The sequence below is a fragment of the Oncorhynchus mykiss genome, chromosome 1, assembly GCF_057628025.1.
Source record: "Oncorhynchus mykiss isolate SJ-2025 chromosome 1, ASM5762802v1, whole genome shotgun sequence".
Classification (NCBI taxonomy): domain Eukaryota; kingdom Metazoa; phylum Chordata; class Actinopteri; order Salmoniformes; family Salmonidae; genus Oncorhynchus; species Oncorhynchus mykiss.
In genome coordinates this window covers 20,671,868-20,697,851 of record NC_143022.1, presented here as the reverse complement: position 1 = coordinate 20,697,851, position 25,984 = coordinate 20,671,868, and the positions used below count along the sequence as shown (strand labels likewise).

At 43.2% G+C, this 25,984-nt stretch overlaps 1 protein-coding gene across 1 annotated transcript in view; it reads right to left on the bottom strand.

Moving 5' to 3' along the window:
- The window catches only part of si:ch1073-396h14.1 (disintegrin and metalloproteinase domain-containing protein 10), a 69,653-nt gene that overhangs the window by 21,429 nt on the left and 22,240 nt on the right, over positions 1–25,984 (bottom strand). The window contains exons 6-8 of the mRNA XM_021579496.3: positions 24,602–24,724; positions 8,245–8,337; positions 7,841–8,009 (exon numbers count right to left, since the gene is read on the bottom strand). Of these exons, the coding sequence (XP_021435171.3) occupies positions 7,841–8,009; positions 8,245–8,337; positions 24,602–24,724 (385 nt within the window). The remainder of the gene's footprint in view (positions 1–7,840; positions 8,010–8,244; positions 8,338–24,601; positions 24,725–25,984) is intronic.

Sequence of the window (25,984 nt, the reverse complement as noted above, 5' to 3'; positions counted from 1 at the left end):
GCACAGCCACTATTGCCACAAGCAAAGGATATTTGCTAGAGGTGGTTATATTGAGCGAAGGACAACACTTATGTCCAATTCTATTGTTCCCCAGGCAATATAACCACCTCTAGTAATACAACTCCCACTACTACTACTACTACTACTACTACTACTACTACTACTACTACTACATTACCATTATAGTCATATACACTGAGTGTATAAAACATTAGGAACACCTGCTCTTTCCATGACATAGACTGACCAGGTGAATCCAGGTGAAAACGATGATCCCTTATTGATGTCACCTAAATCCACTTCAATAAGTGTGGGTGAAGGGGAGGAGACAGATTAAAGAAGGGTTTTTAATTCTTAGGGATAGCCCCCCTTTTCAATTTTCGCCTAAAGTGACATACCCAAATCGAACTGCCTGTAGCTCAAGCCCTGAAGAAAGGATATGCATATTATTGGTACCATTTGAAAGGAAACACTTTGAAGTTCGTGTAAATGTGAATTGAATGTAGGAGAATATAACACAATAGATCTGGTAGAAGAAAATACAAAGAAAAAAACAACCAGTTTTTTTCTACCACCATCTTTGAAATTCAACAGAAAGGTCCCAGTTCCAGCCATCACTCTGAAATTGTATGAAATTGTTTGGTGCACAAAAGGATAGTAATTGCCCATAATTCTGCACCTTTGGATAGTTGTACTTCCAATTTTGATCATCATATAATTTGCGTGAAGAGAAGGCGGAGAAAAAGGGTCCGGAGGGCGGGCTGCCTTCTGAGAATTCATAGGAGATCGAATAAACTCCTACTGCCTTCCATTCTGCTAGCAAACATGCAATTTTTGGAAAATAAAATTGATGACCTACGGGGAAGATTTAACTACCAACGGTACATTCAAGACTGTAATATCTTATGCTTCACCGAGTCGTGGCTGAACGACGACATTATCAACATACAGCTGGCTGGTTATACGCTGTATCGGCAGAATAGAACAGCGGTGTCTGGTAAGACAAGGGGCGGTCGACAATGTATATTTGTAAATAATAGCTGGTGCACGATATCGAAGGAAGTCATGATAAGCTGTAGACCCATCTATCTACCAAGAGAGTTTTCATCTGTATTTTTTGTAGCTGTCTACATACCACCACAGACTGATGCTGGCACTCAAACAACACTCAATGTATTCCGCCATAAGCAAACAGGAAAACACTCACATAAAGGCAACGCTCCTAGTGGCCGGGGACTTTAATGCAGGGAAACTTAAATCGGTCTTACCAAATTTTTAACAGCATGTTAAATGTGCAACCAGAGGGGAAAAAACTCTGGACCATCTTTACTCCACACACAGAGACGCATGCAAAGCTCTCCCTCGCCCTCCATTTGGAACATCTGACCATAATTCTATCCTCCTGATTCCTGCTTACAAGCAAAAATTAAAGAAGGAAGCACCAGTGACTCGATCAATAAAAAAGTGGTCAGATGAAGCAGATGCTAAGCTACAGGACTGTTTTGCTAGCACAGACTGGAATATGTTCTGTGATTCCTCCAATGACATTGAGGAGTACACCACGTCAGTCACTGACTTCATCAATAAGTGCATCGATGACGCCGTCCCCACAGTAACCGTACGAACATACCCCAACCAGAAGCCATGGATTACAAGCAACATCCACACTGAGCTGAAGGCTAGAGCTGCCGCTTTCAAGGAGCAGGACTCTAACCCGGAAGCTTATAAGAAATACCGCTATGCCCTCCGACGAACCACCAAACGGGCAAAGCGTCAATACAGGACTAAGATCGAATCGTACTACACCGGCTCTGATGCTCGTCGGGTGTTGCAGGGCTTGCAAACCATTACAGACTACAAAGGGATGTACAGCCGAGAGCTACCCAGTGACACAAGGCTACCAGACAAGCTAAACTACTTCTATGCTCTCTTCGAGGCAAGTAACACTGAAACATGCATGAGAGCACCAGCTGTTCCGGAAGACTGTGTGATCACGCTCTCCGCAGCCGATGTGAGTAACATTCACAAGGCCGCAGGGCCAGATAGATTACCAGGACGTGTACTGCGAGCATGCGCTGACCAACTGGCAAGTGTCTTCACTGACATTTTCAATCTCTCCCTGTCCGAGTCTGTAATACCAATATGTTTCAAGCAGACCACCATAGTCCCTGTGCCCAAGAACACTAAAGCAACCTGCCTAAATTATTATCAACCCATAGCACTCACGCCTGTAGCCATGAAGTGCGTTGAAAGGCTGGTTATGGCTCACATCAACACCATTATCCCAGAAACCCTAGACCCACTCATATTTGCACACCGCCTTAACAGTTCCACAGATAATGCAATCTCTATCGTATTCCACACTTCCCTTTCCCACCTGGACAAAAGGAACACCCATGTAAGAATGCTATTCATTGACTACAGCTCTGCGTTCAACACCATAGTGCCCTCAAAGCTCATCAATAAGCAAAGGACCCTGGGACTGTCCAACATGTCTCTGGACATACTCACTGTCACAGTCATACTCTGGACCCAGTTTTGTCCCATGGAATAAATGGTGTGGATCTTAATGTTTTTCCTCATAATCCTGGACTATTGGACCACCATTTTATTACGTTTGCAATTGCAACAAATAATCTTCTCAGACCCCAACCAAGGAACATCAAAAGTCGTGCTATAAATTCACAGACAACACAAAGATTCCTTGATGTCCTTCCAGACTCCCTCTGTCTACCCAAGGACACCAGAGGACAAAAATCAGTTAACCACCTAACTGAGGAACTCAATCAAACCTTGCGCAATACCCTAGATGCAGTTGCACCCCTAAAAACTAAAAACATTTGTCATAAGAAACTAGCTCCGTGGTATACAGAAAATACCCGAGCTCTGAAGCAAGCTCCAGAAAATTGGAACGGAAATGGCGCCACACCAAACTGGAAGTCTTCCGACTAGCTTGGAAAGACAGTACCGTGCAGTATCGAATAGCCCTTACTGCTGCTCGATCATCCTATTTTTCCAACTTAATTGAGGAAAATAAGAACAATCCGAAATTCCTTTTTGATACTGTCGCAAAGCTAACTAAAAAGCAGCATTCCCCAAGAGAGGATGGCTTTCACTTCAGCAGGAATAAATTCATCAACTTCTTTGAGGAAAAGACGATGATTATTAGAAAGCAAATTACAGACTCTTCTTTAAATCTGCCTATTCCTTCAAAGCTCAGTTGTCCTGAGTCTGCACAACTCTGCCAGGACCTAGGATCAAGAGAGACACTCAAGTGTTTTAGTACTATATCTCTTGACACAATGATGAAAATAATCATGGCCTCTAAACCTTCAAGCTGCATACTGGACCCTATTCCAACTAAACTTCTGAAAGAGCTGCTTCCTGTGCTTGGCCCTCCTATGTTGAACATAATAAACGCCTCTCTATCCACCGGATGTGTACCAAACTCACTAAAAGTGGCAGTAATAAAGCCTCTCTTGAAAAAGCCAAACCTTGAACCAGAAAATATAAAAAAACTATCGGCCTATATCGAATCTTCCATTCCTCTCAAAATTTTTAGAAAAGGCTGTTGCGCAGCCTTCCTGAGGACAAGCAATGTATACAAAATGCTTCAGTCTGGTTTGAGACCCCATCATAGCACTGAGACTGCACTTGTGAAGGTGGTCAATTACCTTTTAATGGCATCAGACCGAGGCTCTACATCTGCCCTTGTGCTCCTAGACCTTAGTGCTGCTTTTGATACCATCGATCACCACATTCTTTTGGAAAGATTGGAAACCCAAATTGGTCTACACGGACAAGTTCTGGCCTGGTTTACATCTTATCTGTCGGAAAGATATCAGTTTGTCTCTGTGAATGGTTTGTCCTCTGACAAATCAACTGTAAATTTCGGTGTTCCTCAAGGTTCCGTTTTAGGACCACTATTGTTTTCACTATATATTTTACCTCTTGGGGATGTCATTCGAAAACATAATGTTAACTTTCACCGCTATGCGGATGACACACAGCTGTACATTTCAATGAAACATGGTGAAGCCCCAAAATTGCCCTCGCTAGAAGCATGTGTTTCAGACATAAGGAAGTGGATGGCTGCAAACTTTCTACTTTTAAACTCGGACAAAACAGAGATGCTTGTTCTAGGTCCCAAGAAACAAAGAGATCTTCTGTTGAATCTGACAATTAATCTTAATGGTTGCACAGTCGTCTGAAATAAAACTGTGAAGGACCTCGGCATTACTCTGGACCCTGATCTCTCTTTTGAAGAACATATCAAGACTGTTTCAAGGACAGCTTTTTTCCATCTACGTAACATTGCAAAAATCTGAAACTTTCTGTCCAAAAATGATGCAGAAAATCCATGCATTTGTCACTTCTAGGTTAGACTACTGCAATGCTCTACTTTCCGGCTACCCGGATAAAGCACTAAATAAACTTCAGTTAGTGCTAAATACGGCTGCTAGAATCCTGACTAGAACAAAAAAAATTGGATCATATTACTCCAGTGCTAGCCTCCCTACACTGGCTTCCTGTCAAGGCAAGGGCTGATTTCAAGGTTTTACTGCTAACCTACAAAGCATTACATGGGCTTGCTCCTACCCAATCTCTCTGATTTGGTCCTGCCGTACATACCTACACGTACGCTACGGTCACGAGACGCAGGCCTCCCCTAGAATTTCTAAGCAAACAGCTGGAGGCAGGGCTTTCTCCTATAGAGCTCCATTTTTATGGAATGGTCTACCTACCCATGTGAGAGACGCAAACTCGGTCTCAACCTTTAAGTCTTTACTGAAGACTCATCTCTTCAGTGGGTCATATGATTGAGTGTAGTCTGGCCCAGGAGTGTGAAGGTGAACGGAAAGGCTGTCTCTGCCTGGCCGGTTCCCCTCTTTCCACTGGGATTCTCTGCCTCTAACCCTATTACAGGGGCTGAGTCACTGGCTTACTAGGGCTCTTTCATACCGTCCCTAGGAGGGGTGCGTCACTTGAGTGGGTTGAGTCACTGATGTGATCTTCCTGTCTGGGTTGGCGCCCCCCCCTTGGGTTGTGCCGTGGCGGAGATCTTTATGGGCAATACTCGGCCTTGTCTCAGGATGGTAAGTTGGTGGTTGAAGATATCCCTCTAATGGTGTGGGCGCTGTGCTTTGGCAAAGTGGGTGGGGTTAAATCCTTCCTGTTTGGCCCTGTCCGGGGGTGTCTTCGGATGGGGCCACAGTGTCTCCTGACCCCTCCTGTCTCAGCCTCCAGTATTTATGCTGCAGTAGATTGTGTCGGGGGGCTAGGGTCAGTTTGTTATATCTGGAGTACTTCTCCTGTCCTATCCGGTGTCCTGTGTGAATTTAAGTATGCTCTCTCTAATTCTCTCTTTCTTTCTCTCTCTCGGACCTGAGCCCTAGGACCATGCCTCAGGACTACCTGACATGATGACTCCTTGCTGTCCCCAGTCCACCTGGCCGTGCTGCTGCTCCAGTTTCAACTGTTCTGCCTTATTATTATTGGACCATGCTGGTCATTTATGAACATTTGAACATCTTGGCCATGTTCTGTTATAATCTCCACCCGGCACAGCCAGAAGAGGACTGGTCACCCCACATAGCCTGGTTCCTCTCTAGGTTTCTTCCTAGGTTTTGGCCTTTCTAGGGAGTTTTTCCTAGCCACCGTGCTTCTACACCTGTATTGCTTGCTGTTTGTGGTTTTAGGCTGGGTTTCTGTAAAGCACTTTGAGATATCAGTTGATGTACGAAGGGCTATATAAATACATTTGATTTGATTTGATTTTTGACTAAACACCTCCCTCTGCAACTGGATCCTGGACTTCCTGACGGGCCGCCCCCAGGTAGTAAGGGTAGGTAACAACACACCTGCCACACTGATCCTCAACACAGGGGCTCCTCAGTGGTGTGTGCTCTGTCCCCTCCTGTACTCCCTGTTCACTCATGACTGCACGGCCAGGGCACAACTCCAACACCATCATTAAGTTTACCGATGACACAACAGTGGTAGGCCTGATCACTGACAACGAAGAAACAGCCTATAGGAAGGAGGCCAGAGACCTGGCCGGGTGGTTCCAGAACAACAACCTCTTGCTCAACATGATCAAGACAAAGGAGATGATTGTAGACTACAGGAAAAAGAGGACCAGTTATGCCCCCATTCTCATCGACGGGGCTGCAGTGGAGCAGGTTGAGAGCTTCAAGTTTCTTGGTGTCCACATCATCAACAAACTAACATGGTCCAATCACACCAAGACAGTCGTGAAGAGGGCACGACAAAACCTATTCCCCCTCAGGAGACTGAAACGATTTGGCATGGGGTCCACAGATCCTCAAAAAGTTCTACAGCTGCACCATCGAGAGCATCTTGACTGGTTGCATCACTGTCTGGTATGGCAACTGCTCGGCCTCCAACTGTAAAGCGCTACAGTGGGTAGTGCGTACAGCCCAGTACATCACTGGGGCAAAGCTTCCTGCCACCCAGGACCTCTGTACCAGGCGGTGTCAGAGGAAGGCCCTAAAAATTGTCAAAGTCTCCAGCCACCCTAATTATAGACTGTTCTCTCTGCTACCGCACGGCTAGCGGTACCGGAGGCTTCTAAACAGCTTCTACCCCCAAGCCATAAGACTCCTGAACATCTAATCAAATGGCTACTCAGACTATTTGCACCCCACTGCTACCTGTTGTTATCATCTCTGCATAGTCACTTTAATAACTCTACCTACATGTACATATTACCTCGACTAACCGGTGCCCCCGCACATTGACTCTGTACCGGTACCCCCCTGTATATAGTCTCGCTATTGTTATTTTACTGCTGCTCGTTAATTACGTGTTACTTTTATTTCTTATTCTTATTGTATTCGGCACATGTGACTAATACAATTTGATTTGATGTGATGATTTAGTGACTGCAAAGAAAATTACTTGCAGTCACTAAATCATGATGATCAAAATGTATCTACTGGGATTTTTAAAAGACAGACTCACTTTCTGTTTTGTCTGCTTGGAGATAAGTATGGTTGTGTTAATCTTTTTGCAAGCACATTTTTTACCGTATAATATAGTTTTGATTAATGTATTTATGTTTTGAGAAGGCAACTGCAATTACAGTTTGCAAAAGGCCACAGAGTACTGTGTCTTGTGGACACAGTCCTTCTACAGTCATGTGAGTCTGATTTCAGTCTGGTGCAAGGCAGTGTGTGTGTGTGTGTGTGTGTGTGTGTGTGTGTGTGTGTGTGTGTGTGTGTGTGTGTGTGTGTGTGTGTGTGTGTGTGTGTGTGTGTGTGTGTGTGTGTGTGAGAGAGAGAGAGGAGGTCGCATAGGATGCATGAAAGTCTCTCTCTCATGCCCCTCTGATCAGCCAATCAAAGGCGGCCCAGCTAACAATGTGATGGAAACACCCAAGGTGCTCCACCCCCTGTGGGAACAGGTCCCCCCTTCCTCACATACAACAATAATAAAACAGAGAAGGCTTTGTCACATTGTCCTTAGAATGGCAGCACTGTGTGTTTCATTGATGACATTCCTGAGGTGTTCTGCAAAGATTATTTGTTTCCGTAAAACACTTTACCCACAAAACCTGGGGTATTTAAACAGGTTAAGTTAGGTCAAATAAGACACATATCAGATGTGGAAAGGTCAGATGAGATTTTGGCTTCTAGAGAAGACATTGGACATGCAACTTTAATTGGAGATGCGGCTGTGATTGAGGGGCAGTCAAAATTCAGGAATGTGTGGGTTTGTACGTGTGTGTAATGCGGCAGTGTTTAGGAGGGCAGTGGGGCTGTTTTTATGCTTGTGTCCGTGTGTGTGTCTCTATTGCTTTCCAGACCCTGCCTCTCACCTGTCTTGCCCTCCCATGCCAGCCCCAGCACTCCACTGTAGTCCCTGTTGGTCAGCAGGTAGGACAGACAGTAGTTTCCCCAGTTACTCTCAGAGAACAGACTGAGCAGCTTCTCTGGGCCGAGGAAGGGCCGATTCAGGGGGTTGGTCTCATCCTCCTCTCTCATGACCTATAGGAGACACATTGGCAGCACCTGAGGATGCTGCATTATTTCTATAATAGCTCTTCCCAAAATCACTCATAAAGGAGCCTTTGAGTCCAAGAAGGAGAGAAAGAAAGGGAAAACATAACTAGTTTGTGAATTGCACATATCAAGTAATCATACTGTAGTATCAGCACATCTAAAGTGGATAAGCCTTGAAACACAGAACCTTGCAGCCATTGTGAATGAGTGGAGTTCTTACACTGAGTGATTTCACTTTGAAGTTGATTAGCTTGAGACCGTCAAAGTCGGCCTTGTCATAAATATCATTCACCGCTCTCACGTAGGAGGCAACCTAGGACAGGAGGACACAGAGACAAAAGATGGAGAAGATTCTCATAAAACAGCTCACGGTGTTATATACACTGCTTCTCTATAGAGGACATTCTACTTCGCTGCTTATGGAGAGTCACTGCAGAACAGTGGATATGGCATTAATACAATTCATAATCTACTCCACAAAGCTATTTAATCCACTGTATTTTCAGCATGGGTGGGAGACTGGTGACATTGTACCCTGCATACCTTACACATGCAAACCAGTCACATGCTAACCAGTTCCTACAGAACATAGTATAGAATCCCTTTTCTTCTGCAAACAACAATGACACACAGGGTGAACGTTCCATAAATATTTATGCTTCGGAGTGAAGAAACAGCAGCCTTGTCTCTGTCCTGTGAGAATGGGGTCACAAGTGACAACAAGAGCCATAAGCGCCATGGAAAACATAAATCGTCACGAGTGGAAAGAATCTGGCTAGGTCAGGAGAGGTGAGAAGACAGGAGCATATGGCGTGGCTTCCATGTGCCATTAAAGCTGGCAGGGAGATCACATTCACTTACTGAGTGGGTTCAAAGTATTTGAGTATTTGTTATTTAAATACAACGTTCTGTGTAATTGATTATTCTAAAAAAACAGCCAAAACAAGTACTTTTATTTGAGTATTTAAATGGTTATTTGGTCAACTAAATTGTATTTGCAAGTATTTTCCAATACTTATTTCAAATACAATTTTCAAATACCTGGCTTAAATGCATGGGAGTGTATTTGAGTCAGTGTATTTTTGCATTTTCCAATACTTTCCAAGTGCATTCCCAAATACATTCTAATATTCAACTACTTGTTTTCATATAAAGGTTATCTGAATACTTGTTCTTAAATGTATTGAATAGTGATTGAAGTGCCTGAAATAATATTTGAACCCAGGTCTGCTGAGTGGACGTCCTATTTTCTCTGGACTGGAATGGTCCTGTGTGACTTCATAGCAGAGGTGGTCAGACTTTCGCAAACCTAGTTTACTCCAAAGATAAACTACGCATAGGCCTAGTAGTTTTTCATACAGTATAGTGTACAGCATCCCAGCAAGTTAGGCAAGCAGCAGGTGGACAGGCAGGCTGGTTGGCAGGAGGTCACGATGAGCCTTTGACCCAATCGGTCCACCAGTTATGCCAGAGTTCACTACAGGTCTATGGGACTGAGCCTGTGTCATGGCATGGAGGCCCAAAGTCACACGACTCACTACTGGTGTCAAAGACTTGGCTGCAGCCATCTTGGCAGCCCCTGCTGCCATAGTAACAGTGGTGGGCATGGCCATGGTGTTACTACATACCGATGGGTGTAGCTGGCACAGAAGAGATAGAAGGCATCCAAATGGCACTTAAACCTGTGTTGATATGCCATCAACATTGGGTTAATTTAGCCATGTGGGGTAGTTAGAGCTTACAACTGGCACACCTTCTTGGCACCTATGTCACCCTGACAGCTCTCTCCTAATCCTTCCCAGTGTAATGCCACAGCAGCTGTGTGGTCAAGAGAGGAGAGGGCTTGAAAGTTGGCATAGAGCAGGTGGTTTTCTGCAGGCACTGACTGCATAACCACCACCAAATACGATGACTCTGGCCTTCTACGAAAGTTTAACATAAAGAGCAAATTAATTAACTCATATTGTACATACCAAATGGAATTCCAAATTGTCTCATAATAATCTGTTTAATCCAGTCATCTGACTGAATAGCAGCATTGAACTATTGTTGACATTTATATTTTATTAAATCTAATTCATCCTGATGGTCATGACATTTTGTCAGCCAGTAACTGTCATGCAAATAACTGTTGGTCTCACGGTAATTGACTGTTAATGAACATTAACACATTTATCATCTCCAGGCTTCCAGGCATAGCCTACAAACCACTAATGTGAACCTTTTGGAACACCTACATTTAAGAAACGTTCCCGTTTAAAGCACATTCTCTGCAGTTCTACTCATTTTGCCATGGAGAAGAGATACTTATTCGCAGTTTTAAAGCATGTTTTTTCAGTTCTACACATTTTGCCATGGGGTGGAGATTGTCACGCCCTGGCCATAGAGAGGCTTTTTATTCTCTATTTTGGTTAGTCCAGGGTGTGACTAGGGTGGGCATTCTATGTTCTTTGTTCTATGTTTTTGTATTTCTTTGTTTTTGGCCAGGTATGGTTCTCAATCAGGGACATCTGTCTGTCGTTGTCTCTGATTGAAAACCATACTTAGGTAGCCTTTTCCCACCTGTGTTTTGTTGGTAATTATTTTTCAGTTTGTGTGCACCTCGGTTGTGTCACGTTCTTTTCTGTTTACCTATTTGTTTTTTTAATGTTTCGGTTTCACTTTCATTAAAAGATGTGGAACTACATGCACGTTGCGCCTTGATCGATTTATGACAGGGAGTTTGAGGATAGTGAGCGTGACAGAATTACCCACCACAAGAAGACCAAGCAGCGTGCGTCAACCTGGAAGAGGAGTTGGACCGGGGAGGAGAGAATGGTAGAGGACAAGACCAGGTCAATGAAGCAGGAGAGGCAGCCCCAAAAAATGTTTTGGGGGGGGAACACAGGGAGTGTAGCGGAGTCAGGTTGGAGACCTGAGCCCACTCCCGTGCTTACTGGGGAGAGCAGGTGACAGGTCAGGCCCCGTGCTATGGGGTGATGCGCACTTTGACTCGGCCGAGTCTCGGCCACTGTGTCTCGGTTCCAGCATCCTGCATTTTCTGGGTGGAAGCTGGCATCCAGCCAGAATGGTGGGGGGGGGGGAAGCTATCCACGGCCCTGTGTATCCGGTGCCTCGGCCAAGGAAGAGGCCGCCTGTATGTCTCCCCAGCCTGATGAGTCCTGTGCCTGCTCCCTGAACCAAGTCTCCCTCCTGTCCGGAGCTGCCAGAGCCGCCCTCCTGTCTGGAGCTGCCAGAGCCGCCCTCCTGTCCGGAGCTGCCAGAGCCACCCGTCAGTCCGGAGACGCAAGAGCCGCCCATCAGTCCGGAGGCGCCAGAGCCGCCCGTCAGTCCGGAGGCGCCAGGGCCGCCCGTCAGTCCGGAGCCGCCAGAGCCGCCCGTCAGTCCGGAGCCGCCAGAGCCGCCCTTCACTCCGGAGCCGCCAGAGTCGCCCTTCACTCCGGAGCTGCCAGAATCGCAGCTCCTCAGTCCAGAGGCACCAGAATTGCAGCCCCTCAGTCCAGAGGCGCCCGCAGTCCAGTGGCGCCCTCTACGTGGGTCTTCAGTCCGGGGCCTGCTGCGAGGGTCCCCACTCCAGAGGCGCCACCTAAGTGGGCCAAGACTGAGGTGGAGCAGGGTCCACATCTCGCACCCGAGCCGCCGCCGTAAAGAAGACCCACCCGGACCTGGACTCTATTTTGGTTAGGCCAGGGTGTGACTAGGGTGGGCATTCTATGGTCTTTGTTCTATGTTTTTGGATTTCTTTGTTTTTGGACGGGTATGGTTCTCAGGATAGCGAGCATGACAGAGACACACTATATTTTTGCAATTTTATAACTCTTCATGCAATTCCACTCATTTTGAGAGAACAATTTATGTTTGAAAGTACATTTCCTGCAATTCTACACATTTTGCCATAGGGTGGAGAGAAATGTTTGCAGTTTTAAAGATCATTTCCTACAATTCTACACATTTTGCCATGACTTATGCCATGTTAATGATATCTGAGTGAGAGTGAGGGCACCTGCCCTGAGTGCTCGGTCGGTATTCGGACATGATTACTAAAAGTTTAGATAATTGGCTAGACTAACTTTCCAATCATGGTGGGGTGGTTCAAAATAGGGGAGGGTTGTCTAAATTTTAATTTTGCTTTGGAGAGGGCTGTGTGTTTTTTTTTATTGGACACAGGAGAGGAGAGTGTGTTTTTTGCTCTGGTTTACATTAGCCTTTTTGCAGGTTTTACTGTAAAATTTCTTCCATCCTTGCCAAATTTCCTCATGCTTGCATGCGCCACCCCTATATCAAGGTGTTTTGGTACAGCCCTTATGCACTTTGCTTTTCCGTGCGCTAACTTTGACTATTCTAACTTTTTGATGTTAACTTTTACTATTCTAACTTTTTCTGTTTCAAATATTTTTTATTGAACACACACAAGAATGGTGTATAGACAGACAGGTATACAATTCTTATCTAAACATAAAAGAGCATACGGGAACAACAACAAAAAAGGTAAAAAACAAATAATACAAAACACGACATACAGAACAAGGACATGTAGAAAGAAAGAGGGTAAATGCCCCCCCCCAACTGCTCAGGTGACAGGGCCAGCACATGCTGCCCAAAGGTAGATTTAGATATTACAATTGAGAGTGCGTTAATAAGTACAACTTCACAGCGCCGACTCGTCCAAGTAGGAGAGGAAAGGCTGCCAGATTTGATCAAATGTTGATCATTTATTGTTCAGAATATATCTAATTCTTTCTAAGTGTACAGTGTTTGCCAATTCACTGAGCCATAATTTGGTAGAGGGCGCTTCCCTCCTTTTCCAAAACAATAAGATTAGTTTTTTTTGCCGAAATGAGACTGTAAGAGATTAGTTGTTTTGGGGGGTTGGTTAGTCCGTTTAGGGACTCAGATACTCCCAGGATTATCAGAAGCGGGTCTGGGTCTATTGAAGTCTCCAAAACTTCAGAGAGGATCCCAAAAATTCCACACCAATAACCATGCAAGCTAGAGCATAGGGCAAAGCAGTGGAGTAGTGTACCCTGCGTAGCCTGACATTTATCACACAGGGGATGTATCAGGAAATATCCTATGCAGTTTAGTTTTGGAATAGTGTAATCTGTGTAATACCTTGAATTGTATGAGATGATGTCTGGAATTAATGGAGCATGTGTGGATATACTCCAAGCTCTCTTCCCAGTCTGCCACCGAATTGTCAGTCCCTAGTTCTTTGTCCCATTTTGCCTTAATGGCATCTGTAGAAGGTGTGCTAACAGATTGAAAAGCATCATATAGACGTGATATCAGTTTGTCTGAGGTGGGGCATATTTGTATGCATCTGTCAAACTTGGAAGGTTTAGCATTCCCAAATGTTGGGAGGTGTTTTCTAACGTAGTCTCTAATTTGTAGGTATCTGAAAAAATTACTTCTGGGAAGATTGTAAGTTTCCCTCAGCAACTCAAAGGAAGCAAAGGTCCCTTCTATGAATACATCCCCTATGGTACTTATCCCCAACTCTCCCCATCGCTCAAAGGTGTTATCAAGGTTAGAAGGGGCAAAGCTTAGAATTGGTCTAAGCTCAAAGTGGACTTTAATTTGCTTCCATATTTGGACTGTGCTATGTATAATAGGATTGTTACAATAAAGTGACATCTCCAGAATGACAGGCGACAAAATCACAGCCCCAATAGAGAAGGGGTGACACTCCTCACGCTCCATACAAAGCCAGCTGGATGACAGAAGTGCGTCATCCAGCAGAAACGTAACAACACGGAGGTTAGCGGCCCAGTAATAAAATATAACATTTGGGAGAGACAATCCTCCTTCCATCTTGGATTTACAGAGGTGTTTTTTTTACCTATCCTGTGTGTTTTATAATCCCAGATGAAAGGATTGATAATTGAGTCCAGTTGTTTATGAAAGGATTTAGGTATAAATACTGGGATGCTCTGGTATAGGTAGAGCAGTTGTGGGAGGAAGACAATTTTAATGGCATTAATTCTTCCGAGCAGAGAAATTGGGAGAGTTCTCCAAAATGGTATGTTTGCCTTGAGTTTTTGCATCAGAGAGGGGAAATTCTCTTTAAATAGTAAGGGGTATTGTTTGGTAACTACAATTCCTAGGTAGGTACATTTTTCTGAAAATACCTTAACTGGGAGATGTTCTAGCCAGGAGGTGTTTTGCAACCTTATGGGCATTAATTCACTCTTGTTCCAATTTATTCTGTATCCCGAGAAGGTACCAAACAAATTGATCACATCAAGAATAGCTGGGATACTAGCCTGGGGTTCTGTTACATAGAGGAGGATGTCATCTGCGTATAGGGAAATCTTATTTAGAGTATCTTTAGTATTATAGCCGTGTATTGCTACATGAGATCATGAGCGCACAACCCTGCCTTGTCCCTCAGTAAAGGTTAAATCGGGGCGACACTGATTGGTTAGTGAGTATTCTCGCACAGAGGTTCCTATATAAAAGCTGGATCCAATTTATGAACCCATCCCCAATATTAAATTTCTGTATGACCTTGAATAGATAGGGCCACTCAACTTGGTCAAAGGCTTTTTCGGCGTCAAGAGAAAGGCAAGGTCCACGTTGGGTAACCTCTGAGAAAACATCATGTTGAAGAGGCGCCTGAGATGGAAGAATGAGTTTCTGTTAGGGATAAAGCCGGTCTGGTCCGGATGGACCAATTTGCCAATTAAAGTCCTAAGCATGTTAGCCAGAGTTTTTGCTAAAATCTGTTGGTCTGTATTAAGGAGAGATATTGGTCTGTATGACCCTACCTCTTCCGGATCTTTACCCTTCTTATGTATAACTGTAATGAACGCTTGTTAGGAATTTCATGAATAAATGACTAAACAATATCCTCATTTTAAATAGAACTGTAACTAAGTAAACTCATACTCTGTTTTATTATATCCGATTAACTATATGAGTTCATAAGAAGGGATTATGTGGCATGGACAAGGAGTAATTAAACATAATGAACACCATTCCTACTAGTCTGGGGAGGAATGGGTTGTGGGTTAAGTAAGCAGATAGGGTCGTTAACCTATGGTTGAACCGACAAAACTTAGCTCTGGGGTGTTTTAGATAAGGCAGTGAGTGCATTCCTAGGTTTTCTGTTAACTGTGCTAGTGGGTCAGAATTAACTTTGAATGGACTTTTAAAATTGCTTTGTCTCAGTCGAGAAGAGGAGATTCACCAATGACGTCATATTTTGTATATAAACTGTTGTTTGTGGTTACATGGCAGCGTGCTCCGAGAATAAATACTATTATCCATTTTTGATAAGACTGGTCTCCGTCTATTTTATGCAAATAAGAATCTTACAAATTCTCATAAAATAGACTAAGTGAATTCAATTAATGAAAACATATTGGAAATAATTAAATTACGTTAACAACGCTTCATCCAAAGTAGATGGGAGAGCTCCATCCTCAATGGCCTGAACCAACATTTTGTGCAGGTAGGGAGAGAGCATGTTGCTGAATGTTTCATAGAATTCACCAGGGTATCCATCTGGGCCCGGGGTCTTGCCAGTCTTTAGAGATTTAATTGTTACTCGAATTTCATCAAGAGATATTTCCTTATTCAGGAAGTTAGAATCTTCCTGGTTCAGGGCAGGAAGATTACAGTCCTCCAAAAATCTTTGCATAATTAAGGGGTTAGGATCCGCTTTAGATGTATATAGAGTCTCATAAAACTGACGGAATCTGTCATTGATGTCTTTGGGGGAAGAGAGTAATTCCCCAGATGCAGATTTAACTTTGTGAATCATTCGGTCACTCACATTTTTTAGAAGTTGTCTGGCGAGTAATTTGTGTGGTTTGTCACCAAACTCAAAATATTTTTGCTTGGCATAGAGAAAAGATTTAGCAATTTTAGCTGAGAGAATCTGATTATATTCTAATTTTAAAGAGGTAATTTTTTTTATGGTTGCACAATAGATGGATGGCTAGCATTCTCCCTATCCAGTAAGTGAATTTGTTCCTCCAGTTCTTCCAGTTTTCCTCTGTTTTGCCTACTCCTGGCAGCCTGAAAGGAGATGATACAGCCTCTCAGATAAGACTTCAGTGTTTCCCACACTAATGCTGGGGAAGTCTCTGTGTTGTCGTTGGTATCAAAGAAAAATGTAATTTGGTCTTTAAGATGTTCACAGAATGTTGGTTCTGTGAGGAGCTGAGGATTCAACCTCCAAACCCTCTTGTTTGGTACAATGTCACCCAATCTCAGGGAGAAGGTGAGTGGACTGTGGTCCGAGATTATAATATCATGATACCTCACATTACAGGTATAGGGGAATAGTCTAGCATCCACCAAAAAGTAGTAAATTCGAGTGTAAACATTGTGAACATGAGAGTAAAAGGAGTATTCCCTACCCGTAGGGTTAGCAATCCTCCATATATCAAATAAGTTAGAATTTTTTATGTAGATATTCAAGAATTTGCTTGAATAGGAGGTAGGGGTTTGCCGGGTAGAGGATCTATCAAAATATTGGTCTAGCACACAATTAAGGTCCCCTCGAATGACCAGGTTGGTATGGGAGATATCTGGAATAAGGGCAAGGACTCTTTTGAAAAAAGAGGGGTTATCAATGTTTGGCCCATAGATATTTAGTAGAGTTACTGAAGTAGAGTGGATTTCTCCTATTACGATCACATAACGACCCTCTTTATCCGCAATAGTGGTTTTATGTAGAAAGGGAATTCCTGTCCGTACCAGAATCGCTGTGCCTCTCGTTTTGGCAGGCACCTACAATTAAGTCTGCTATGAGAGTTATTTTTCAGATGGGTTTCTTGCAAAAATATAATATCAGATGAGAGTGCTTTCAAGTGGGCTAGGACCTTGCCTCTCTTAATTGGTTCGTTTAAACCCTTGACATTCCAGGAAGTGAATGTAAGCCACGCCCTCCTCTCGTTTATAGTTCCTGCATAACATGTAACTCGATAAAAAGTTAAGAAAGCGCACCAAACCATCACGATCAGCATATGTAGCACCTACATCCGAGCAGTATCCAACTCACCCCTCCCCCCTGCAAGCACCTTTACTTCCCACCCTGTTCCCCTAATTTCCCCAACACTTACCCCCCCATCAACCCACATTTAACAGGCATGCACAAATAGGAGAGAAAAAAAATGCAAAAAATAATAATAATAAACACATTGTCTGGCCGATGCCAAAAAAGCACGGCGCGACCTCGAACAAGAGGTAAAACAAAAATAAAATCCCAACTATACGTTCACCTCTCACTATCCTAGAAAGTCTACTAACATATGAACTGAGGAGGCTCCCGCGAATAAAGTGTTCAATTAGCATCTAATAAACCTAAACTTAATAAGTTGCACCTCAAACATATTGTGCACTTAAGCGTCATCCTGGGTCAATCCCAGAGATAAGCAAGATATAGACTCACAAGATTATAATGCTAAGCAATGCCGGTCTAAACATAAACCATCAGCAACCGACATAGACAGCAGTACCTCTACATACTGTGGGTCAGGAGATCGGAACAAGGATTTTGCTCAATTAAACGTACCCCCCAATAAAATAAAATAAATAAAAATATATATATAAATAAAATATTATATATATATATATATATATATATATATATATATATATATATATATATATATATATATATATATACATACATACATACATACATACATACATACATACATACATACATACATACATACATACATACATATATATATATATATATATACACACACACACACACACACACACACACACACAAAAAAATGCATATATAAAAATATATATTTTAAAAAATATGTATATTCATCCATATGCACATATACACATACACACATACAAACATTCATACCCCAGAATAACAATCTACACTGATTTAAAATATACACCTACATAATACTATAATGCTAAGAGAAAATAATAATAAAGTACACATAATAATTATATGTACGCACACCTACACAGACACAAGTACTACAGAGGGCTGGTGGGAATCTAGTCGGGAGAGCGGCCCACGGCTAGACAAAGGCAGAACGGCACAAAACATCAACTTGCTAACCAGGTGTCTGCGTCTGCCCCTTCCCAACCATCACCCCCAGTCCCCTGCAATAAGTAAATGGTATGGTAATAAGAATAATGTAAGGATTGTACAATAAATAACGAAACAAAACAAAAATGGGGGAATATAAGTATATCCATCCGAGAGTGTCAATGATCAAACCTGGAAGGCCTCCCAAATATGCATCGCCCTGAGCACAGCCGGGATGAAAGTGAATTTAACGTTAAATGAGAGTTCTGACCGCCATCCATTGGTCGGCTCAGCGTACATGTTCGGTAGCCCTTGCTGAGCCCGTTTAATACGGTTTCACCCGTTATGATATAGTATGGATTCAAGTCCCTGAGCAGACCCTAACACACAATGACAAGGCACTCTATCTAACCTGTACGGGGGATTGGCGTATATTCCCGGATAAACTTCTCTGCGTCCAAAACCAAGGAGAGCCAAATCTTCTCACCGGAAGGCGGGGTAATTCTTAGTCTTGCAGGGAAGAGCAAGGCTGGGCGAAGATGGAGTTTGTAGAGTTTGGTCATGACATCTCTGTAGTCGGTGCGGTGCTTTGCCACATCGGGCGCATAATCCTCATAGACACGGAATGGCTGCCCTTTATGTGACAGGTTGCCCCTCATTCGAGCTTCACGCAGGATAAGATCCTTGGTCTTGAAACTGTGACAACAGATGATTACTGGGCGAGGACATTGGCCCGGTCAAGGCACTGGGACAAGGGAGCGATGTGCACGGTCCAGCTGGGGATCCGAAGCCAAAACATCCAATCCCATTGCATCTTTCAATAGCTTGGTGAAGAAGTCAATGGGGCGAGAGCCCGCCTCCACCCCCTCTGCCAGACCAACAACGCGAAGGTTATTACGTCTGGATCGGCCCTCCAGGTCGACCACTTTCACAGAAAGCCTCTGCACACTATCCTGCAATGACGTGCATAGCTTCTCTAACTCGTCGAGCCGACCAGTGCTGAATTCAGAAACTTTCTCAAGGTCCACAATACTCTGGCCATGCGAAGCGACCGTTCAAATGATGCTCTCGATTTTGGTGTCCAGTTCAGCAATAGTGGCTTTAAGATCCTCAGCTATAGCAACATGTAGCTCCCCCAAAGCCCGGGTAAGTTCTGTAAGTGTCACGTTGTTGCCTGTGCCTTCCGTCATGTCTGTCTCGTTGTTTAGTGGGGAGTAGGCCTCCGCTGTGGATTTATTGTCCTTTGGTCGCTTATTACTCGGCATTTTCACATAAAAAGTTACAATCTTGTATTAGAAAGAAACGTTTGTTGTAAAAAGTGTCATAAAGTAGGTTAAATTAGATTAATTTGGAAAAGGTTGCAGGAGCCTCTCACACACAGCCGTTCACTCCAACATGCTAGCTCCACCCCCCTATTCTAACTTTTTGATGTTATTCATCATAAATTGTTATTGAAGAGACTCACTTGCTATGGCTTTACATCAAATGCCATCACATGGTTGGTTAGTTATTATCCAATAGAAGGCAGAGAGTGTTCTTCAATGGAAGCTTTTCTAACAGTCACACGCTGATCTGGTGTTGCCCATCTTCCCCATGATCCCCAGTGTCTTTATACCTGTGTTCTCTGTTTGTCTGATGCCAGTTTGTTTTGTTCGTCAAGAGAGTCGGACACTTGTTGGGTGAGTCGGGCACCTGTCGGCATTTCTCGCTCAGTGTTCTCTCATCATCAAGCTGCAACCCTCCTCCTTCCCCTCAGACAGCTAGATAGCGTACCTCATCACGCTGATGTCCGGGAGGGCTCTCACCTAGGCTACAGCAGTATGGGAACAACAGTCAGTATGCTTCAGTCTGGAGAAGTTCATGGTGGAGGTGAAGAAGGTTTTTGATGCTCCATTGTCCAGGAGAGCACGGAAGTTACTCCAGCTTGGACAAGACTCCCGCAGTGTGGCAGACTATGCAGTGGATTTATGCACGTTGGCAGCTGAGAGTACCTGGAACATGGATGCGCTGTTCGACATGTACCTGCACGGAGTATCAGAGGAAGTAAAGGACGAGCTTGCAGCCCGGGAACTACCGACGGATCTCGACTCGCTCATCGTTTTGACCTTTCGGATCGATGGGTGACTACGGAAGTGAAAGAAGGAGAGGAGGTTCAATTTCACTCACCCGGCCAAGGTTTCCACCCTTGTCACACCACCCTGGATTATTGACCTCTGCCTGCCCTGACCCCGAGACTGCCTGCCGTTCTGTACCTTATGAACTCTGATCTGGATTACTGACCTCTGCCTTCCCTTGACCTGTAGTTTTTCCTGCCCCCTGTTCTAGTAATAAACTTTTGTTAACTAACATCAGATATGTACAGTCAGGTGTTCCTTAGAAAAGATGCCTTGAGCCGTTACTCTTCTCTATTTTTACAAATGATTTGCCACTGGTCTTACACAAAGCTAGAATGACTATGTATGCGTATGATCCCACATTACATGTCAGCACCCAAAGCCAGTGAGCTCACTGAAATAAGGAGTTACAGTCAGTATCAAAATGGGTGATTAATAATAAACTGGTCTTAAATACATCTAAAACTAAAAGCATTGTATTTGGTTCAAAACATTCTCTAAGACCTAAACCTCATCTGAAATAGTTTATACAGGGTGTGGACCATTGAGGAAGTTGAGGAAGCTAAACTCCTAGTTATAACTTGTCATAACTAAGTCATATTGACAAAGTTGTTGTGAAGATGGGGAGGGGTTGTCTGTTATATAAAGATGCTCTGCCTTTTTGACACAAATCAACTGTACTAGTTGTTCAGGCTCTGGTCTTGTCCCATCTTGATTACTGTTCAGCAATATGGTCAGGTGCAGCAAAGAAATACCTAGCAAAGCTGCAGCTGGCTCAAAACAGAGCAGCACACCTTGCCATTAACTGCACATACAGAACTAACATCAACAAATTACATGCCAGTCTTTACTGGTTGAGGGTTGACAGGAGATTAACTGCTTCTCTTCTCTTCTAGTGAAAAGTAGTACTATCATAAAAATTCCAGATTGTATGCATAATCAAATAAATTCAGCTCAGACGCCCATACATACCCCACTAGACATGCCAGCAGGGGTCTCTTCACAGTCTCAAAGTCCAAAACGAGTTCACGGCAACGCACAATATTATACAGAGCCATGATCGCATTGAACTCACTTTCATCTCCAAATATTCAAGTAAACAGAAAAATTACCTTTTGAAAAAAGATGAAACATCATATAATGGAACAGCGGGGACTGTGAGGGGACACACCCACAAACACACACACACACACACGCACGCACACACGCACGCACGCACGCACACACACACACACACACACACACAGACAAACAACTTTTTTGTTGTTGTATTGTTTGTACTATTATTATTGTTGTTGTTGTTTTTGTTGTTTTGTGTATCATTTCAAATTTGTGTGACTATCCTTGTGTATCAGTGATTTGATACTTGTCATGTTTTATGTCTCTTGTGGACCTCACAGAGAATAGCTGCTGCTTCGGCAAAAGCTAACGGAGACCTGAATAAACCAGTAAACCAATACTATACCACAGGTCGATATAGTCTACCAGTCTAACTGTCTGTCCTGCCCTCTATCCACAATTCATGGTGACAATAAAGGTAGGTGGATCGTTTATCCAGATCTGCAATAGGAAATGTAGCAATCATACTGTACCACACATAAAAGCATTCAAAGCTGCATCAATTTTCAAAATGAATCCACAAGAACAAATTGGAATAGCTGATAGGCAGCAGAGGCCAGGTTCATAATGAACATGAAAGAACAGTGAAAACATGAGACATGCAGCTCAAAAAGCTATCCTAATGATCTTGTTTAGGGACAATACAATTATCCTACCTAGACTAGCCTACAACACCACAATGCAATGAATAATTGTATTATTATACTCTTATTATTATTATTATATTATACTCTTACTATTATTATAGGTCTAGAAAGGCACAGTAGTATGCTAGTCTGGCTGTATTTTTACTTCTATTTTATTTACAGTGCCTTGCGAAAGTATTCGGCCCCCTTGAACTTTGCGACCTTTTGCCTCATTTCAGGCTTCAAACATAAAGATATAAAACTGTCTTTTTTTGTGAAGAATCAACAACAAGTGGGACACAATCATGAAGTGGAACGACATTTATTGGATATTTCAGACTTTTTTAACAAATCGAAAACTGAAAAATTGGGCGTGCAAAATTATTCAGCCCCCTTAAGTTAATACTTTGTAGTGCCACCTTTTGCTGCGATTCAGGCTGGATTCAGGTTTGGACTTTGACTTGGCCATTCTAACACCTGGATATGTTTATTTTTGAACCATTCCATTGTAGATTTTGCTTTATGTTTTGGATCATTGTCTTGTTGGAAGACAAATCTCCGTCCCAGTCTCAGGTCTTTTGCAGACTCCATCAGGTTTTCTTCCAGAATGGTCCTGTATTTGGCTCCATCCATCTTCCCATCAATTTTAACCATCTTCCCTGTCCCTGCTGAAGAAAAGCAGGCCCAAACCATGATGCTGCCACCACCATGTTTGACAGTGGGGATGGTGTGTTGCTTTTACGCCAAACATAACGTTTTGCATTGTTGCCAAAAAGTTCAATTTTGGTTTCATCTGACCTTCATCTGCACCTTCTTCCACATGTTTGGTGTGTCTCCCAGGTGGCTTGTGGCAAACTTTAACTGACACTTTTTATGGATATCTTTAAGAAATAGCTTTCTTCTTGCCACTCTTCCATAAAGGCCAGATTTGTGCAATATACGACTGATTGTTGTCCTATGGACAGAGTCTCCCACCTCAGCTGTAGATCTCTGCAGTTCATCCAGAGTGATCATGGGCCTCTTGGCTGCATCTCTGATCAGTCTTCTCCTTGTATGAGCTGAAAGTTTAGAGGGACGGCCAGGTCTTGGTAGATTTGCAGTGGTCTGATACTCTTTCCATTTCAATATTATCGCTTTCACAGTGCTCCTTGGGATGTTTAAAGCTTGGGAAATATTTTTGTATCCCAATCCGGCTTTAAACTTCTTCACAACAGTATCTCGGACCTGCCTGGTGTGTTCCTTGTTCTTCATGATGCTCTCTGCGCTTTTAACGGACCTCTGAGACTATCACAGTGCAGGTGCATTTATACGGAGACTTGATTACACACAGGTGGATTGTATTTATCATCATTAGTCATTTAGGTCAACATTGGATCATTCAGAGATCCTTACTGAACTTCTGGAGAGAGTTTGCTGCACTGAAAGTAAAGGGGCTGAATAATTTTGCACGCCCAATTTTTCAGTTTTTGATTTGTTAAAAAAGTTTGAAATATCCAATAAACGTCGTTCCACTTCATGATTGTGTCCCACTTGTTGTTGATTCTTCACAAAAAAATACAGTTTTATATCTTTATGTTTGAAGCCTGAAATGTGGCAAAAGGTCGCAAAGTTCAAGGGGGGCGAATACTTTCGCAAGGCACTGTATATGCAATATGCTTTGTGGACTTCACCCGACAGAGGTTGCTACCCATTTTTGTGATAAAACAAAGGTGTGGTTGAATTTATTCTGCCACTGCGACTTCTTAGTGTCTCAGCCTTTAGGCCTATATATCACGGTCTCAAGGCATATGAATTAACAGGTTATAGAGCAAACAACACAATTATTACAACACAGGTTGTAATATGGCTTGGGGGGGGGGGGGGGGGGGGCTTGGCTTCCCAAGTGATTTTCCCCAAGCACTGATACTGCTCACTGCTCATGGTTGGTGTCTTTTAGGTTCCAGTGGTTGTTGCTAGGCAACTTTCAGTGGGTGGTGGTGGTGGGGGGGTCGACATCCCCTATTAGGTTGTGGTGCATGGCTTTAAATAACATGTTTGACAGACAGTTCAGTTTCAAAAGATCTAGAGTTATCAAGTTAGAACAATTGTGAGCAATAAGTGCGACAACAACAAACCGTAACATGCTGATAAGAAGTTCTGATAGACAATTTAAATATGCTGGACAATGGTTCAACCAAATTACTAAACGGCAAGAGAAAATTACCCAAAGCAAGTCAGTGAACTTTTGTCCAGATGTGTCCAATATTGAGTAGTACCTCCAGTTCTGAATGGGATTTCCGAGAACAAAGTTAGTAAATAGAGCGGACAGGATTACTGAGGTAACTGAGGGATATCCTGATGCATTATCTCTGACATACCATATCTCTGACGTAGCATGCTAGGGTTTCAAAAGTACTGCACATTCTCTGGGTCCTGAAACATTGAACAAGGAAGGGCCCCGGCCCTTCCCATCGAAAGAACAAATGGCATGCGGAAAAGGGCGGAGGTTGGTTACTGTATCAATCCAAAAATGCAATTAAACTCTCCATTCCATAAATGGAAATTTGGGGTACAAACTTCAGAAAGTAGTATTTGGCCACTGGGCTGAAAGGACAGGCAAAATAAAGCGCATTACATACCCATAGACATGGATAATTTATTTTAAAAGGCATCCAATATCATACAGACCATCTATTTGGCTTTTTTCTTACGACCAGTCACCTGAGCCACAACAGCCTCGACACTCTTGAACTTCCTGTAGTAGAAGTGGTCAGCATGGAGGTGGAGTAGACAGCTGGTTTTAGACTGGTCCAATGTTCTCTTCGACCTGAACACTGGAACGTCCTGTGAATGTCACATGAGACAGTAGTCATTAGAGATAGACATGATCAAAATGACAAAATAGGAAGCTAGTCAAAACCATTTAGGAAGAACATGAGTTATTTCGTTTTACGGCTTTTTGATTTTCACACCACCACAAATGTGTGGTTATTCACCAATAACGCACACCCTGTTGGGTAAAGCTAAGGTTTGTGGTTAAAATCCAATTTTCATCCTTTCTAGCATGACCACATAGACAGAGTATGACCTCAGGGCCAGTCACCTGTGGGAAAGTGTCTGAGGGAGGGTGAACAGGGTCGGCAGGATGGAAAGTTCCTCAGGCAAAAACATCTGCTCAATACATTTTATAGCTAATCTCAAAATAAAGGAAATTCTGTATGTTTCCAAACAAGTGGCTATAAATAAATAACTATACATGATGTTCTGTACATGTTCAATTGTCCCTGTATCCATTGTTGATCAAGATGTAGGGACCACAAACCAATTAGCCTCACGCCTCAGAGACAATGGCCTGCCTGCCAACAATAGATTGAGGAAATACGTGGAGCTGGCACGCAAAGCCATGCAGGCTGTTTATTGAATCAGTTTACAGGGTAGCTTATTATGGTGCTAAAGAACAATATACATACTCAACAAAAATATAAACGCAACATGCAACAAATTCTAAGATGTTACTGAGTTACAGTTCATATGAGGAAATCAGTCAATTGAAATAAATGAATCCTAATCTATGGATTTCACATGACTGGGAATAAAGATTTGCATATGTTGGTCACACATACAGTACCTTAAAAGAAATGGGCCTCACAACGGACCTCAGGATCTCGACACGGTAGTTCTGTGCATTCAAATTGCCATCGATAAAATGCAATTGTGTTCGTTGGTCATAGTTTATGCCTGCCCATACCATAACCCCACTGTCACCCTGTGGCACTCTGTTCACAATGTTGACATCAGCAAACCGCATGCCCACAGGATGCTGTACATGGACGCTGTGTCTGCGATAGTGAGGCTGGTATGACGTACTGCCAAATTCTCTAAAACAACGTTTTCGGTTGCTTATGGTAGAGAAATTAACATTAAAATCTCTGGCAACAGCTCTGATGGACATTCCTGCAGTCAGCATCCCAATTGCACACTCCCTCAACTTGAGACATTTGTGGCATTGTGTTGTATGACATAACTGAACATTTTAGTGTCAGGACTCCCACCGAAGGTGGCTCCTCTTCCTGTTCGGACCGACCGGTCTACTAGCTGCCACCG